Source organism: Muscardinus avellanarius, assembly GCF_963383645.1.
Source record: "Muscardinus avellanarius genome assembly, chromosome: 10".
In the NCBI taxonomy this organism is placed as follows: domain Eukaryota; kingdom Metazoa; phylum Chordata; class Mammalia; order Rodentia; family Gliridae; genus Muscardinus; species Muscardinus avellanarius.
Window position 1 is genome coordinate 60,576,723 of NC_137796.1, and position 13,948 is coordinate 60,590,670.

The following is a 13,948-nucleotide window of genomic DNA, read 5'->3' on the forward strand; positions in this document are numbered from 1 at the left end:
CCTCGGCCTCCCAAGTACTGGATTACAGGAGTGCTCCACCAGGCCCAGCTCTCCATTTCTTGCAGCTGTTCTGCTAATGGGGTGGGGTGGGGACTTTGATTTGTCCCCGGGGATCCCAGGCCAGCCCTGCATGTTTCATAGCTGCTTTACCCTACAAACCACTGGTTCGTGCTTTCTGTCCTGGAATAGGAAACCCTCCCTGCTCTCCAGCTTCAGTGATGTCACGGTGAGCCCCACACGTCTTCAGAAGGTCTGTTTTATGGAACAACCCCTCTCCTGAAAATAATTTCTGTTGCAACCAGAGTTGAAAAGAACGGGTGTCTGTGGTCAAAACTAAGGCAGTGTCTGGAGATCTCTTGGCTGGGACTGAAGTTTTCTTTGGCACTGTTTGCTCTTAGTTCCTGGCTCCCTCTGCTCCATCTTTCTCATCTCAGCTGCTCCAAGCCTTATTTCCTCTTTCTTCTCTTATTTATTTATGTATTTATTTATATATTTATGTATGTATGTATTTTTGTGTGTGAGAGTCTCACTACTTGCTGAGGCTGTCCTCGAACCTGTGATTCTCCTGTCTCAACCTCCCAAGTACTGGGATTATAGGCATGCACCAACTTCATTTGTAATATTTTCAATTTATTGGGATGTGAGCCCATCATAAGTGGAGGAGTACCTGTGTGCATGTACATGTATATGTGTATGTACACACACACAACCACATGTACCATATTCACTATCACCTACACACTACATGTACCCATATATACATATGTGTGTATATATAGAGACATGCACAACAGGTACATGCCCAACAGGACTCTATGCATGTGTCTATTTGAGTGCAACCTCATACAACCCACATATGTATACAACATATAGATACCCATGTGTACTTACAAACAATGCTACATACTTACCTATGTAGGCACATCCATGTGCTAACACAATGTCTATACACTGCTGCATAAACACACTCTAAGCTGTGTGTGGTGGCCCTTGCCTGCCTGTAATCCCAATGCTCGAGGAGAATCAATCGCAGGTTCAACACTAGCCTCAGCAACTTAGTGAGACTCTGTTTCAAAAATACAAAATCAAATATGGCTGGGGGTGTAGCTCAGAGGTAGAATGCCCCTGAATTCAATCCCTGGTACCAAAATAACAATAATAATAATAATAATAATAATAATAATAATAATAATAATAATTTAAAATAAAAACGGCTGCAGGTGTAGCTCAGTGGTAGAACATCACTGCAAAATAATAAACATACACTCTAGAGACATACATGCACTGTTGTACCCTAACATGTACCAAGTAGGTACAAAACAGAACCCCACACTCATGGACACCTACCCGCCGTCTGTGCACAGCTGCAGGGCCAGTTCACACACCACCCGGCCGGCAAGCTGGAGCTAAGGAGCCTTGCGTTTCTTCCCTCCCCGACAGCCATGGCCAGCACCCAGGTTCCGTTCTCCTTTCCCATGGCCCACTTCATCTTCTTCGTCTTCATGGGTTCCACCGTCTTCCACCTTCAGCAGCGGGTGGTGAAGATTCAACCCGCGTGGGAGGTCCAGAGGAGTTCACCACTGCCAGCAACAGTGCCGTCCCACAGGCCCCCGAGCCCCAGCCCCAGGTCCAGCCCCAGCCCCAGCCTCAGGCCCAGGCCCAGCTCCAGACCGAGCACACAACCCCCGGGCATGTTCACCATCAATGCAATCGGCCGCCTGGGGAACCAGATGGGCGAGTATGCCACACTCTATGCGCTGGCCAAGATGAACGGGCGGCCGGCCTACATCTCCCCTGCCATGCACAACACGCTGGCCCCCATCTTCAGGATCAGCCTCCCGGTCCTGCAAAGCGAGGAGGCCAGCCGGATCCCGTGGCAGAACTACCACCTGAACGACTGGATGGAGGAGGAGTACCGCCACATCCCGGGCCCCTACGTCCGCCTCACGGGCTACCCCTGCTCCTGGACCTTCTATCACCACCTGCGCCACGAGATCCTGCAGGAGTTCGCGCTGCACGAGCATGTGCGGCGGGAGGCCCAGGCCTTCCTGGGCACGCTGCGGGTGCGCGGGGCCCGCCCGGCCACCTTCGTGGGGGTGCACGTGCGGCGGGGGGACTACGTGCATGTCATGCCGAATGTGTGGAAGGGCGTAGTGGCCGACAGGGGCTACCTGCAGCAGGCGCTGGACTGGTTCCGGGCTCGATTCAGCTCCCCCGTCTTCGTGGTCACCAGCAATGGCATGGCCTGGTGCAAAGAGAATATCAACGCCTCCCGCGGGGACGTGGTGTTCGCGGGCAATGGAATCGAGGGCTCGCCCGCCAAGGACTTCGCCTTGCTCACGCAGTGCAACCACACCATCATGACCATCGGGACCTTCGGGATCTGGGCGGCCTACCTCGCGGGTGGAGAGACCATCTACCTGGCCAATTACACCCTCCCGACTTCTCCCTTCCTTAAAATCTTCAAGCCAGAGGCAGCCTTCCTGCCAGAGTGGAAGGGGATCGCTGCAGACCTGTCGCCTTTGCTCAAACCCTGAGGCTCACCTGTCCTCGGAGGCCCTTTCTCCTTCTCCAGCTCCCTCAAGATGGGCGCTGAGGCATGAGGAGCACTTTGTTACACGCACTTTCCTTTTTGCATGAGGGTGCCTTGGGCTGCAAGGAAGAGAAGCCCAATTAACCTGTTCAGAAAGCATATTCAAACGTCGGGCTCTGCTCGACCAGCAGGTGGCGCACTCCCGTGGTAATTTTGTTGGTTGTCTCCGCAGCTGACCCTCATCATCAGTGACCTCAGCTCCATCTATCTCTTGCTGTCATTATTGTCTCTTTTTAGCCCAGTGACCTCACGGTACCAAAAGCGCTGCCATATATCTAGGTATCACATGCCGACAACCTCTTTCAGAGACAGCAAGAGGAGATCATTTCTTCCAGGGTCCCTTTTGAAGAGTGAGGGAAACTTTCTGTATTCATCAGTTTTCCACTACTATAATGAAATACCCGAGGCTGGGTAATTGAAAAACTCTGGCAGGACACGTGGCGGCAGATGGCATCACAATGGTGGACGTGCATGGGAGACACAGCCACACATGACTGGACCGGAAGCGGGGACAAGGGGCCGGCCAGCCTCACTCTTCCTATAGCAACCCTCTTACAAGAACTAACTCCGAAGAGCAGGAGTGTTGGCACACACTGAGGCAGGATGATCTGGGTTCTCAGTCAGCCTCAGGTACTTAGTGAGCCCTTAGCAACTTAGTGAGACCTTGTTGCAAAATAAAGAATAAAAAATAGGGCCCCGGCATGGTGGGCTACGCTTGTAACCCCAGCATTTGGGAGGCTGAAAACAGGAGGATCACAGTTAGCCAATAGCCTCAGCTACTTATTGAGGGCCTCCACAGCACAGTAAGAAAAGTAGGGCTAGGACTGTAGGTCAGAGGTGGAATGCCCCTGGGTTCAATTCTCAATACTGCAGAAAAAACTTTATAATATTAATAGAAAATAGAAAAATAAAAATAAAGGTAAAAAATTAAAATTAGTCTGGGGTACAGCTCAGAGGTAGAATGACCCTTGCTTCTCTTTCCAGTATCATAAAAACAAACTAACGAATCAATTTAAAAAATTAGGTTGAGACAGGAGGATTGCGGTTTGAGGACAGCCTCAGTTACTTAGTGAGGCCCTTTGTAACTCAGTGAGACCCTGTTTCAAAATAAAGAATAAAAAGCCAGGCGTGGTGGTGCATGCTTGTAATCCCAGCATTTGGGAGGCTGAAACTGGGAGGATCACAGTCTAGGGACAGCCTCAGCTTCTTAGTGAGGCCCTTAGCAATTTAGAACCAGTTTCAAAATAAAGAATAAAAATAGGGCAAGGGGTTGAGCTTGGAGGTCGAATGCCCCTGGGTTCCATCCCAAGACCCGCAATAAAATAAAATAAAATAAAATAAAATAAAATAAAATAAAATAAAAAATAGGGCTGGGATGTAGCTTGGAGGTAGAATGACCCTGGGTTCTATCCCCAGTACCCCCAAAATGATAATAAATAAAATAAGGCTGAATGTGTAGTTCAGAGGTAAATGCTCTATGGGTTCAGTCCCAAACACATTAGTTAATTTAATTAAAAAGAAGCTTGGGCTGGGCATGGTGGCGAACACTTGTAATCCCTGTGCTTGAGAAGCAGAGACAGGAGGATCGCGCAGGTTCGAAGCCAGCCGCGCTGGCTTAAGAGACCATTTCCAAATTAAAAAAATATATAAAATAGGCCTGGGAGTGTAGTACAGAGGTAGAAGGGCTTCCAGAAACCCCAGTACCACAAAATAAATAAATAAATAAAATAAGCTTGGAACCCGGGCATGGTGGCACACGCCTGTAATCCCCATGCTTGGGAGGCGGAGAGAGGAGGATCATGCAGGTTCAAAGCCAGCCTTGCTGGCTTAAGAGACCCTGTTTCCAAATAAAATATAAAATAGGTCTGGGAGTGTAGCCCCGAGGTAGAAGGGTTCCATCCCCAGTACCACACACACACACACACAAAAATAATAATAATAATAAAATAAGCTTGGAGCTGGGCGTGGTGGCGCAGCCTTGTAATCCCAGCATTTGGGAGGCTGAGACTGGAGGATCTGAGGATAGCAGTTTGTGGACAGCCTCAGCTACTTAGTGAGGCCCTCTGCAACTCAGTGAGACCCAGTTTCAAAATAAAGAATAAAAAATAGGGCAGGGGGTGTAGCTCAAATGTCAAATGCCCCTGGGTTCCATCCCCAGACCCGCAAAAACAAAACAAAAGAAAATAAAAATAAGTTTGGAAGCTGGGCATGATGGCACACTCTTTTAATCCCAGCATTTCAGAGGCTGGGACAGGAGGATCATGGTTCGTGGCAACCTTAGCTAATTAGTGAGGCCCTTGCAACTCATTGAGACCTTGTTTCAAAATAAAGAATCAAAAATAGGGTTGGGGGTATATCTTGGAGGTAGAATGCCCCTGGGTTCTACCCCAGTACCATAAAAAAATAAAAATAGGGTGGCATGTGATCCTTCCAGTACTTGGCAGGCTGAGACAGGAAATTGGAAGTTCGAGGTCAGCCTTAACTATTTAGCTGAGATCTTGTTTCAAACTAAAAGAATAAAAAATTTGGGGATGTAGATAGGGGGTAGAATGCCCCTGGGTTTCAAAATACAAGAAGACAGAGGTTCCTGCTAAGTTGCTGAAACTGGCCTCCAACTCTTGTTCCTCCTGTCTCAGCCTCCCAAGTACTAGGATACAGATATGTGCCAGAGATACCCACCTTCTATTGAAATCAGGGGATGGTCATGCTGTGGCCTCCCCTGGACACTTCACAGGTGCAGGGCCAGGGAAAGACTGAAATGTCTGGAGAAGGGCATGGTGACGGGTAGTGTGGGACTGGACCTTCCCTGGGACTCGGGCTCAAGCCCACCTGCACACAGGCCTCCAGAGTCTTCAAGTCTCCACCTCCTGGAAAATGCCTTCACTACCCCTGACCCTGACTCTGGGGCTGCGCAGGGCCCCAGGGTGCTGTCTGCTCAAGGGTGCCCCCTCTGGATACAGGGGAGATGGGAACACAGAAAGGAGGAGAAATGAGGCCTGCCTGACAATCTGTGTCCAGGTAACAGATCTGGAGAGAAGAGGGCGGAGACCAAGGGGGTCCCAGATGGGACCACAGAGCAGGAGGGACCTCTGAGCAGACAGACCTGGAGGAGGGGACGGAGGAGCAGGATGGAGTATGCTGAGCCAGGAGAATCACAGGTTCAAGGCCATCCTCAGCAACTTAGAGACCCTCGGCAATTTAGCAATTTAGGGAGAACTTATTTCAAAATAAAGTACAAAAAGGGCTGGGGTGGTTTTTTATTTATTTATTTATTTATTTATTTATTTATTTTTGGTGGTACAGGGGTTGGAACCCAGGGGCCTTCTACCTCTGGGCTATACTCCCAGACCTATTTTATACTTTATTTGGAAACAGGGTCTCACTAAGTTGCTGAGAGCCTCACCAAGTAGCTGAGGCTAGCTTTGAACCTGTGTGATCCTCCTGTCTCAGCCTCCCAAGGACTGGGATTACAAGTGTACGTCACCATGCCTGGTTAAGGGCTGGGGTTTTGCTTGGAGTCAGAATGCCCCTGGGTTCCATCCCCAGACACACACACACACACACACACACACACACACACACACACAGTACAATGGCTTTCCCTAGGACCCTCTGCCCAGAACCACCTTTAGGCTGGAAGTGCTCAGCAGTGTATGTGCTTCCTCCCCACGCCCTCCTGGGACCCCGGCCCGCGACTGATCAGAGGCGGTGTGGGGCCACCCTCCACCCCTGATGGCCCACATGTGTCTGTCTTCTTGTGTGCAGCCTGAGCTGGCCTGACTTGCATGAATGTCGCAGCTGTGAAGATGTACCAGCTCCAAGCCCTGTCTCCAAGATACTGGCAGCTCCCGACCCTCTTGGGGCCCCTGCACTAGCACTTAAGAAGTCCAGCCAGCCTGGGGAGAGACCACTTGGGAAGGGAGAGCTCTGACACTGCGTGGAGAACGAGAGAGGGCCAGAAGGCCCCAACCCCGCTGGGCCCAGACCTCAAGCCATCCCTGCCATGGCACCAGACAGATCCAAGTGTGCCATCTTTGTGAGTGAGTGTGTGTGTGTGTGTGTGTGTGTGTGTGTGTGTGTGACTGAGGATTGAATCCAGGGTGTTCTACCTCTGAGCAATGCCCCAGCCCTATTTTTATTTATTTATTTATTTTGCAGTACTGGGGATGGAGCCCAGGGGCATTGTACCTCCAAGCTACACCCCCACCCCTATTTTTTATTCTTTCTTATTTATTTATTTATTTATTTATTTATTTATTTATTTATTTATTTTGGTGGTACTGGGGTTCCTGGAAGCCCTTCTACCTCCGGGCTACACTCCCAGACCTATTTTATACTGTTTTTTTTTGTTGTTGTTGTTGTTGTTGTTTTTGGAAACAGGGTCTCTTAAGCCAGCGCGGCTGGCTTCGAACCTGTGCGATCCTCCTGTCTCTGCCTCCCAAGCGCGGGGATTACAAGCGCGGGGATTACAAGCGTGCGCCACCACGCCCAGCATTATTCTTTCTTTTTTGAAACAGAGTCTCACTGAGTTGCAAAGGGCCTCACTAAGTAGTGGCTGAGGCTGTCTTCGAACTGAGATCCTTCAGTCTCCGCCTCCTGAATGCTGGGATTACAAGGGTACGCCACCACGCCCGGCTCCCCCAACCCTATATTATTTTTCATTTTGAAACAGAGCCTTGCTAAGTTGTTGAGAGCCTCACTAGGTTGCTGAGGCAGGCCTTGAACCTGCGGTCCTCCAAGTGCTGGGATTACCGGCGTGGATCATATGCACAGACCCAAATCTTCCACCCTTGACACCCCAGCCTAGCCAGGCCCCAAGACGACTGCAGCCCTGGCCAATATCATGAGGAGCTGAAGAGATGCCCTGTGGAGACCAGTCAGCTTTTGCAATGTGAGTGATTATGGGCAGCGACTGCTTTGTGGTTTCAGCATTAGTATGCACCACACTTGTGCCCGGAGCTTCATCTGTACTCCAGAGTTCTTTACAGGGTCAGGCTGAGGTTGGGACTTCACTTGAAGTCGTATTTGTTTTTGGAGGGGTACCAGAGGTTGAACCCAGGAATGCTCTACCACCAAGCTCCATTCCCAACCCTTTTTATTTTCCTATTTTTATTTTTTGTGGTACTGAGGATGGAACCCATAGGCATTTGACACCTGAGCCCATTTTTACCCCAGCCCCATTTTATTATTATTATTTTTTGTGCGTGGTACTAGGGATTGGAGCAGGGAGAGTCTATCTCTAAGCTATACCCCCAGACTGATTTTATTTTTTATTTGAAAACTAAGTCTCACTAGATTGTGGAGGGCATCTCTAAGTTACTAAGGCTGGGCACAAACCTGCGATCCTCCTGTCTCAGCCCCCTAAGTATTGGGATTACAAGTGTTTGCCACCACACCCAGCTTATATTTATTATTTATTTTTATTTTTTGTGGTACTGAGGGTGGAACCCAGGGGCTTTTCTACCTCTGGGCTATACTCCCAGACCTATTTTATACTTTATTTTGAAACAGGGTCTCACTAAGTTGCTGAGAGCCTCACTAAGTAGCTGAGGCTGGCTTTGAACCTGTGCTATCCTCCTGTCTCAGCCTCCCAAGCACTGGGATTACAAGTGTGCGCCACCACACCCGGCTCCGGCTTATTTTTTTATTTTAAGATAGTCATTAACTTGCCCTGGCCTCGATGTTAGGATCCTCCTGCCTCAGCCTCCTGAGCAGCTGGGAGTACAGGTGTGTACCACTGCACTGATGCCTGACAACACTTCTGAGCTTTTTACTTCCAACTGGAACCTAGGGCTCTGGCTCCCCGCTTCTCCCAGCTCCTTTCCTGCATCCGACATCATAACCACTTTGCCGATCCCCCAGAGGAAAGGCAGCCATCTAGTGTGCATTAGTGTGCGGGAGGAATAAGAACACCCATGAGGTCTCTGAAGGAAGCAAAATCAGCTTGTTTGCCTCGGCCAGCAGCAAATGGACCTCCATCCCGGCCATACAACCATGGGGGGATCATACCGAGGGCAGGCAAGCAAAGTCCAGGTGTCTGGCATGTCGGCCGCAGTTAAGGGCCGGGTTGGGATGGGGGTTGTCTTTGCAGATCCTGAGACTGTGGAGGGAGGGGCTCTGCTGGTTGCTCCATTTCCCTCCGGGCCTATGGTTCACTGTCCCTGAAAACTTGGTAATGGATTCATCACCAAGATTCTTCCAGCAGGTCCCACAGCCGGGTGACACTGGAGTCAGATAAGTCAGTGGAGAAGATGCTGGGAGCTGGGGGACCGGAGCCTAATGGAGGACCCCCACTCAGGGCCTCTAGCCAGTCCAAGGAATCCGTGGGGCCCCTGGGAGAGGGGGATGGGGAATTTCTGGGGGACGGGAATGAAGAGGAGAAGACAGATGAGAGGCCTTCAGAGTCCGGGGAGGGGGACAGCACGTCGAAGGAGCCGGGGAAGTCCAGGGGGATGGGAGGCAGTGACTCTGTAGGCGGAGGAATGAGCGTGAGCGTAGGAAGTCAGGGATCCGGTTCTGTTCCCCAGCCCACCCCTCCCTCGGACCCAGGAGTACAGAACCTCAGACGTCTCCCTTTCCAGCTCCTACCATCGGGCTCCACCTGGTCCTCCAGGATGTCATCGATGCCGCGGTTTGGAAGCAACTGTGCACGAACAGACGTGGCATGAACCCAGGAATTCTGCCCGGAACCTAAGGCCAGCCCCCCACTCCCCGGACCAGCTGGATCTTACACCCCTCACCTGAGCCCTCCGGATGGCTTCCTGCAACTCTTCCTCCAGAGTCAGGGCCGCTGGGGCCGGTGCTGATGATGGTGTCAGGGCTGGAGCCGGAGATGGAGCCGGAGCCGCAGCCGCGGCCGTCACAAGGGTATCAGCGGCTCGTGGAAGTGGCGGCCGAGAAGGCGCCGGACTTGATTTAATCTAAAATCTCGAAGAACGCCAACTTCTAAAGGCCACGCCCACCTGGCAAACCCCGCACATTCTCAACCTGTGGCCCCACCCCTCGGTCCTGTCACGGCCCTTCATTAATCGACCTCGCCCTTGGCCCCGCCCTCTACGCTTTCATTGGCTTATCTCATCTTAAGCCCCTCCTCCCGTAGCTCCTTGCCACGCCCTCAGCCGCCTAGGGTTTCGCCGGTGGGCCTTGTCTCTCATTTCATTGGCTGCTGAGTTCTCGGCTCCCGCCCATTCCTGCTGTCTCCTCTCTTCATTGGCTCACGCTCGCAGAGCGCCGCCCTCACCGTGCCCCGCCGCCGGGCCGTTCCCCGGGCTTTGGGCCTCAGGCGTGGCCAGGGAGCCCCCGCCGCGCCGTCCTCCCGCCGAGGCTTGGGCCGCTCCCGGGGCGGGGTGCCGCCGCGCATGCGTTCAAGGAGCATCGACTTGGTCCCGGACACCGGGAGGCCCCGCAGGCGCAGCTGCTGCCGGAGCTCTGAGACCTGGGGGCCGGGGCGGGGATAGGCGGTGCTGGGCGGGCTCCGGGGCTCAGGCGTGGGGCGGGGGCAGGACATTTTTAAACAGAGGGAGGACTGAAAATCGGGCTTCCTCGAACCCTACAAAAGATGGGACTGGAAGCCGGGCGTGGTGGCGCACGCTTGTAATCCCCGCGCTTGGGAGGCTGAGACAGGGGGATCACACAGGTTCGAAGCCAGCCTCAGCTACTTAGTGAGGCTCTCAGCAACTTAGTGAGACCCTGCTTCCAAATAAAGTATAAAATAGGTCTGGGAGTATAGCCCGGAGGTAGAAAGCCTCTGGGTTCCACCTCCAGTACCACCAAAAAAAAAAAAAAAAAGATGGGACTGGGGACTCAACTCTTGGAATTTCATGGGGCAGAGACTGCGGTGCTATAGAATTCTGCCCCTCTCACCCCTGAGAGAGAGGACCAGCCTAGAAAGTTGCACCCCGAACTCACCGTCAGCTCCTCCAGTTTAAGAGTCTGAAGTTCCAACTTGTGTGGAGGGGGAGAGGGGCTGGGGACTCCCGGTGGGAAGGGAGTGGGAGGAGTGGGCTTCAACCTGAAGTTCGGAGCAGAGAACGAAGGTTAGAAGGGCAGAGAGGAAAGACATTTCCGTATCCTCAAAGTCAGGGGCTCCAGAAGACGGAGGCAAGTGAGGGTCCAGAATTCTGGATTTTGGAGAGAGCAAATACATGGGGCCAGGTTACTGTGCTTGGGAGAGGAGAAACGCCATGTAGGTCTGCGGGAGACCGGAGGGGTCCTGGGGGAGGAGGGACTCAGGGCTGGACTCTCCTGGTCTTGGGCTCTGGGTTGGAGGCAGGGGGAAGAAGGGTTCCCGGAGAAGAGAAATGAGGGTCATACCTCAGATGCGGCTGTGCGTTTGTCCCTTCCCATGGAGGTGGTCCCTGAGGACCCAGGGCTGGTCCCTCAGCTTGAGGGCCTGCCCTGGGCCCTTGTCTGGGCTCTGGGGGCATGTACTGGTGGTATGTCAAGTTCCCCCTGGGCTTGGGCTTGCTCCAGTGTTGGGAGACGTTGAGAGATTCCTGAAAAGGCAGGTTATGAAGTATGAGGTCCTACACTGTAGCCCAGTTCCCACCTTCCTGCTCCAGAGCCGAGCACAAGTATGGGGTCAGCTCGGCACCCCCACTGGAACAGCGTCGATAAGGAGGACCAAAAGCAAGATAGACTCTCAGGGGGGACGCCCCCTTACTCCGGTTGAGACTCACCTTCTTTGGGGACCTCCAAGGACAAAATTCTGGCTCGGGAAGCAGGACCCCAGGACTGAAGAGGAAAGAGGCAGGGACCAAGGGCAAGGCTGGGGCCAGAGCTGGGCCTGAGGCTGGGATCCACGGATCTGGATCTGAGGCTGAAGAGACCAGGAAGGACCTTGAGCGGCCTGCAGGCAGCAAGCCAAACAGGGAGGCCCAAGGCTGTGGGAAAGGAGGGCTCAGCCCTGGTGTGGGAGAGCAGGCCTAGGGAGCAGAGCCTGACTGGTCAGCTGGGTGCCTGGCCTCCTGGACCTGGGGACCCAGATTGTCACTTTCTCAAAAAAGGAGGAACCTTGTGCTTGGACACCAGAGGATGTGTTAGCTGAGGGTCCCAGATGTCTGGGGTGTTGCTGGGTCAGGAGTGGGGCCCCCGCACTCCTGGTTCTTGAGAGAAGAGAGGGAGAAGTTGAAAGCCACAGGCTGACTTTTTTGGAGTGCAGCCAGGGATGCCTGGCTTTCCCAAAGAAAGAACATCTGGATCCACACATCTGTTGGAGTGGAAAAGCTGGAGGGCCAAAAGGCAGAACTCCTAGGGGTGGGGTGGCCAGGGACCTTGAGAAAAGACATGCTGGGGTTCCAGTGCATCCTGGGAGGGGCACAGGGGCCGGGTACAGCCATACCCCAGAGAATCCCAGGGAGAGCAAGGCCACTATCCCCTCCCTTTCAGGGCCCACACTTACTGGGGTCCAGATTCCGTCTGTGGATCCGAAGTTGGAGCACTGTGAAAGGAGGGGGGGTTGTGGGAGGAGGAAGGCGGGAAGGGAGTGTCCAGGAGCCTGGTTTGGCAGGCGGGTGGGAGCTGCAGTTGGCGGGACACAGGCGTGCCCAGCCCCCTTACACACCCTTGCAGGCGGGTGGGCAGGCAGCCCATTCCCTTTCCCGGGCCTCCCGCCTGCTCCCTGCCAGCACAGAGCCCTGGGCCAGAGCTGCTCCAGGGCTAGGAGCCAGCTAGCGTACAGGCAGGAGGCAGCCCTGCCCCCAGCTCCACCTGCCCCTACCCAAATCTCTGCCCACCCCCAACCCCCAGCTCTGTCACCATCTTGGCAGCCAGACCCATTGGTGCCTCACCTCCTGTAACCCACACATGCCCCTTTGCACACCCACCCCAGCTTCTTTCTGTGCTACCTCTGGCCCTTCCCATTTATCCACCCTTGAAAGGACGCACCTCTCTGGGCATATAAGCTACTTTTGTGCATTTTCACCTTTTTCTTTTTTTTTTTTTTTTTTTTGGCACTAGGAGTAGAACCCAGGGGCTTTTCTACCTCTGAGCTATATTCCCAGACCTATTTTATACTTTATTTGAAAACGGGGTCTCACTAAGTTGCTGAGAGCCTAAGTAGCTGGGGCTGGCTTTGAACCTGTGCGATCCTCCTGTCTCAGCCTCCCAAGCGCAAGGATTACAAGCGTGCGCCACCACGCCCAGCTGCATTTTAACATTTTACATATTTTACCCTTGGCTTGCTCTGCCTTGGTGCCCACCCAGCCACCATAACATTATACCCTCAGGGGTGTGTGTGTGTGTGTGTGTGTGTGTGTGTGTGTGTTGCTGGGGATTGAACCCAGGGGCAATCTATCTCAGAGCTACACCCCCATCCCAATTTTTATTTATTTGGAAACAGGGTCCTGCTAGGTTGTTGAGGGCCTCGCTGAGTTGCTGAGCCTGGCTTTGAACCTGTGATCCCTCTTGTCTTGGCCTCTCAAGTACTGGGATTACAGGTATGTGCCACCATGCCCCGCACATCGTTTTTCTTCAGTGACTCTTTGCATTCACCCAACCATGTAAGCGCATTTGTTTGCCTCAGGTACCCTTTGGCTACTTAGGAACTGACCCCCTCTCCCATCGTGCACTTTGTGCCTGCCCTGGAACCTAAAACACAACTTCTGACACTTTCAAGGCTTGATACCTCATTCTCCCCTCCCCATACTCCCATGCCTGTCCTCTGGATTCCCTACTCTGCATTCCTCTGCTCTGCATACATGTCAGTGTAAGCCTTGTTCCTTTGCAGAGCCTGACCTGCACACACACCCCTAACTGCTCACTCCCCAAGGCTCACCTAGCCATGGGCACACTCATTCGGATATCCACCATAACTCAACTCTTTGCAGGAGACTCCTTTTTGCATAGAAAAATACATGCCTTCTGTGTCCTCCCACCCCAAAGTCAAGCATGCCCAGACTCTGGGACCCATCCCCAAACACACAGAGAGACACCAACCCCTCACCAGATCGGAACTTGGAGCGGATGATTTGGGAGCGCTGGGAGGAAGCCGGCAGGGTCATTGCTAAGGCTGGGATGGGGACTTAGATTAGGGCAAGAGAAGGTTCAAAGCGGAGATCCGAAAGCTGCCCCTGTGAACTAAAGAAAGGGCCTGAGAGAGTCAGGGATAGGAGCAATCCAGGGTCATAACTCTAATGGGAGAAAGGGCTGGGGCCTCAGATACCTAGATCTCAAGGAGTAGAGGCCAAGGTCTAGACCCAGGGTCTGAGGAAGGAGGGCTGGGGTCTGGACTCCTGGATCTTGGTAGAGGAATGATCTGGAGTCCAGGACTCCTGGGTCTGAAGGAAGAGGGCACTGGGAGACTTGACCCCGAGTCTTTGAAATGGGCAGAAAGGGTGGGTGCCTGGGCCCCTGAAT

General features: G+C 52.9%; 2 protein-coding genes across 5 annotated transcripts; one reads left to right on the forward strand and one right to left on the reverse strand.

Annotated features, from left to right (window-relative positions):
• Window positions 1-1,442: 1,442 nt before the first annotated feature.
• Window positions 1,443-2,537, forward strand: LOC308269285 (galactoside alpha-(1,2)-fucosyltransferase 2-like; the record flags this gene model as incomplete). Its single annotated transcript, XM_080704594.1, has 1 exon — window positions 1,443-2,537. The coding sequence occupies one exon, from the start codon at window positions 1,443-1,445 to the stop codon at window positions 2,535-2,537; it is 1,095 nt and encodes a 364-aa protein (XP_080560720.1).
• A 6,240-nt stretch (window positions 2,538-8,777) lies between these two features.
• On the reverse strand, window positions 8,778-13,593 carry MAMSTR (MEF2 activating motif and SAP domain containing transcriptional regulator; the record flags this gene model as incomplete). 4 transcript variants are annotated; one of them, XM_080704672.1, is made up of 9 exons in its annotated part: window positions 8,778-9,061; window positions 9,182-9,236; window positions 9,334-9,513; window positions 9,834-10,028; window positions 10,502-10,604; window positions 10,907-11,088; window positions 11,272-11,399; window positions 11,994-12,032; window positions 13,536-13,593. In XM_080704672.1, 9 exons carry the CDS (start codon window positions 13,591-13,593, stop codon window positions 8,778-8,780), a joined length of 1,224 nt encoding a protein of 407 aa, XP_080560798.1. The 4 variants fall into 4 exon arrangements, with proteins under 4 accessions (XP_080560798.1, XP_080560797.1, XP_080560796.1 ...); XM_080704671.1 differs by having other exon boundaries at window positions 11,272-11,411; XM_080704670.1 differs by having other exon boundaries at window positions 11,272-11,441.
• Window positions 13,594-13,948: the final 355 nt, after the last annotated feature.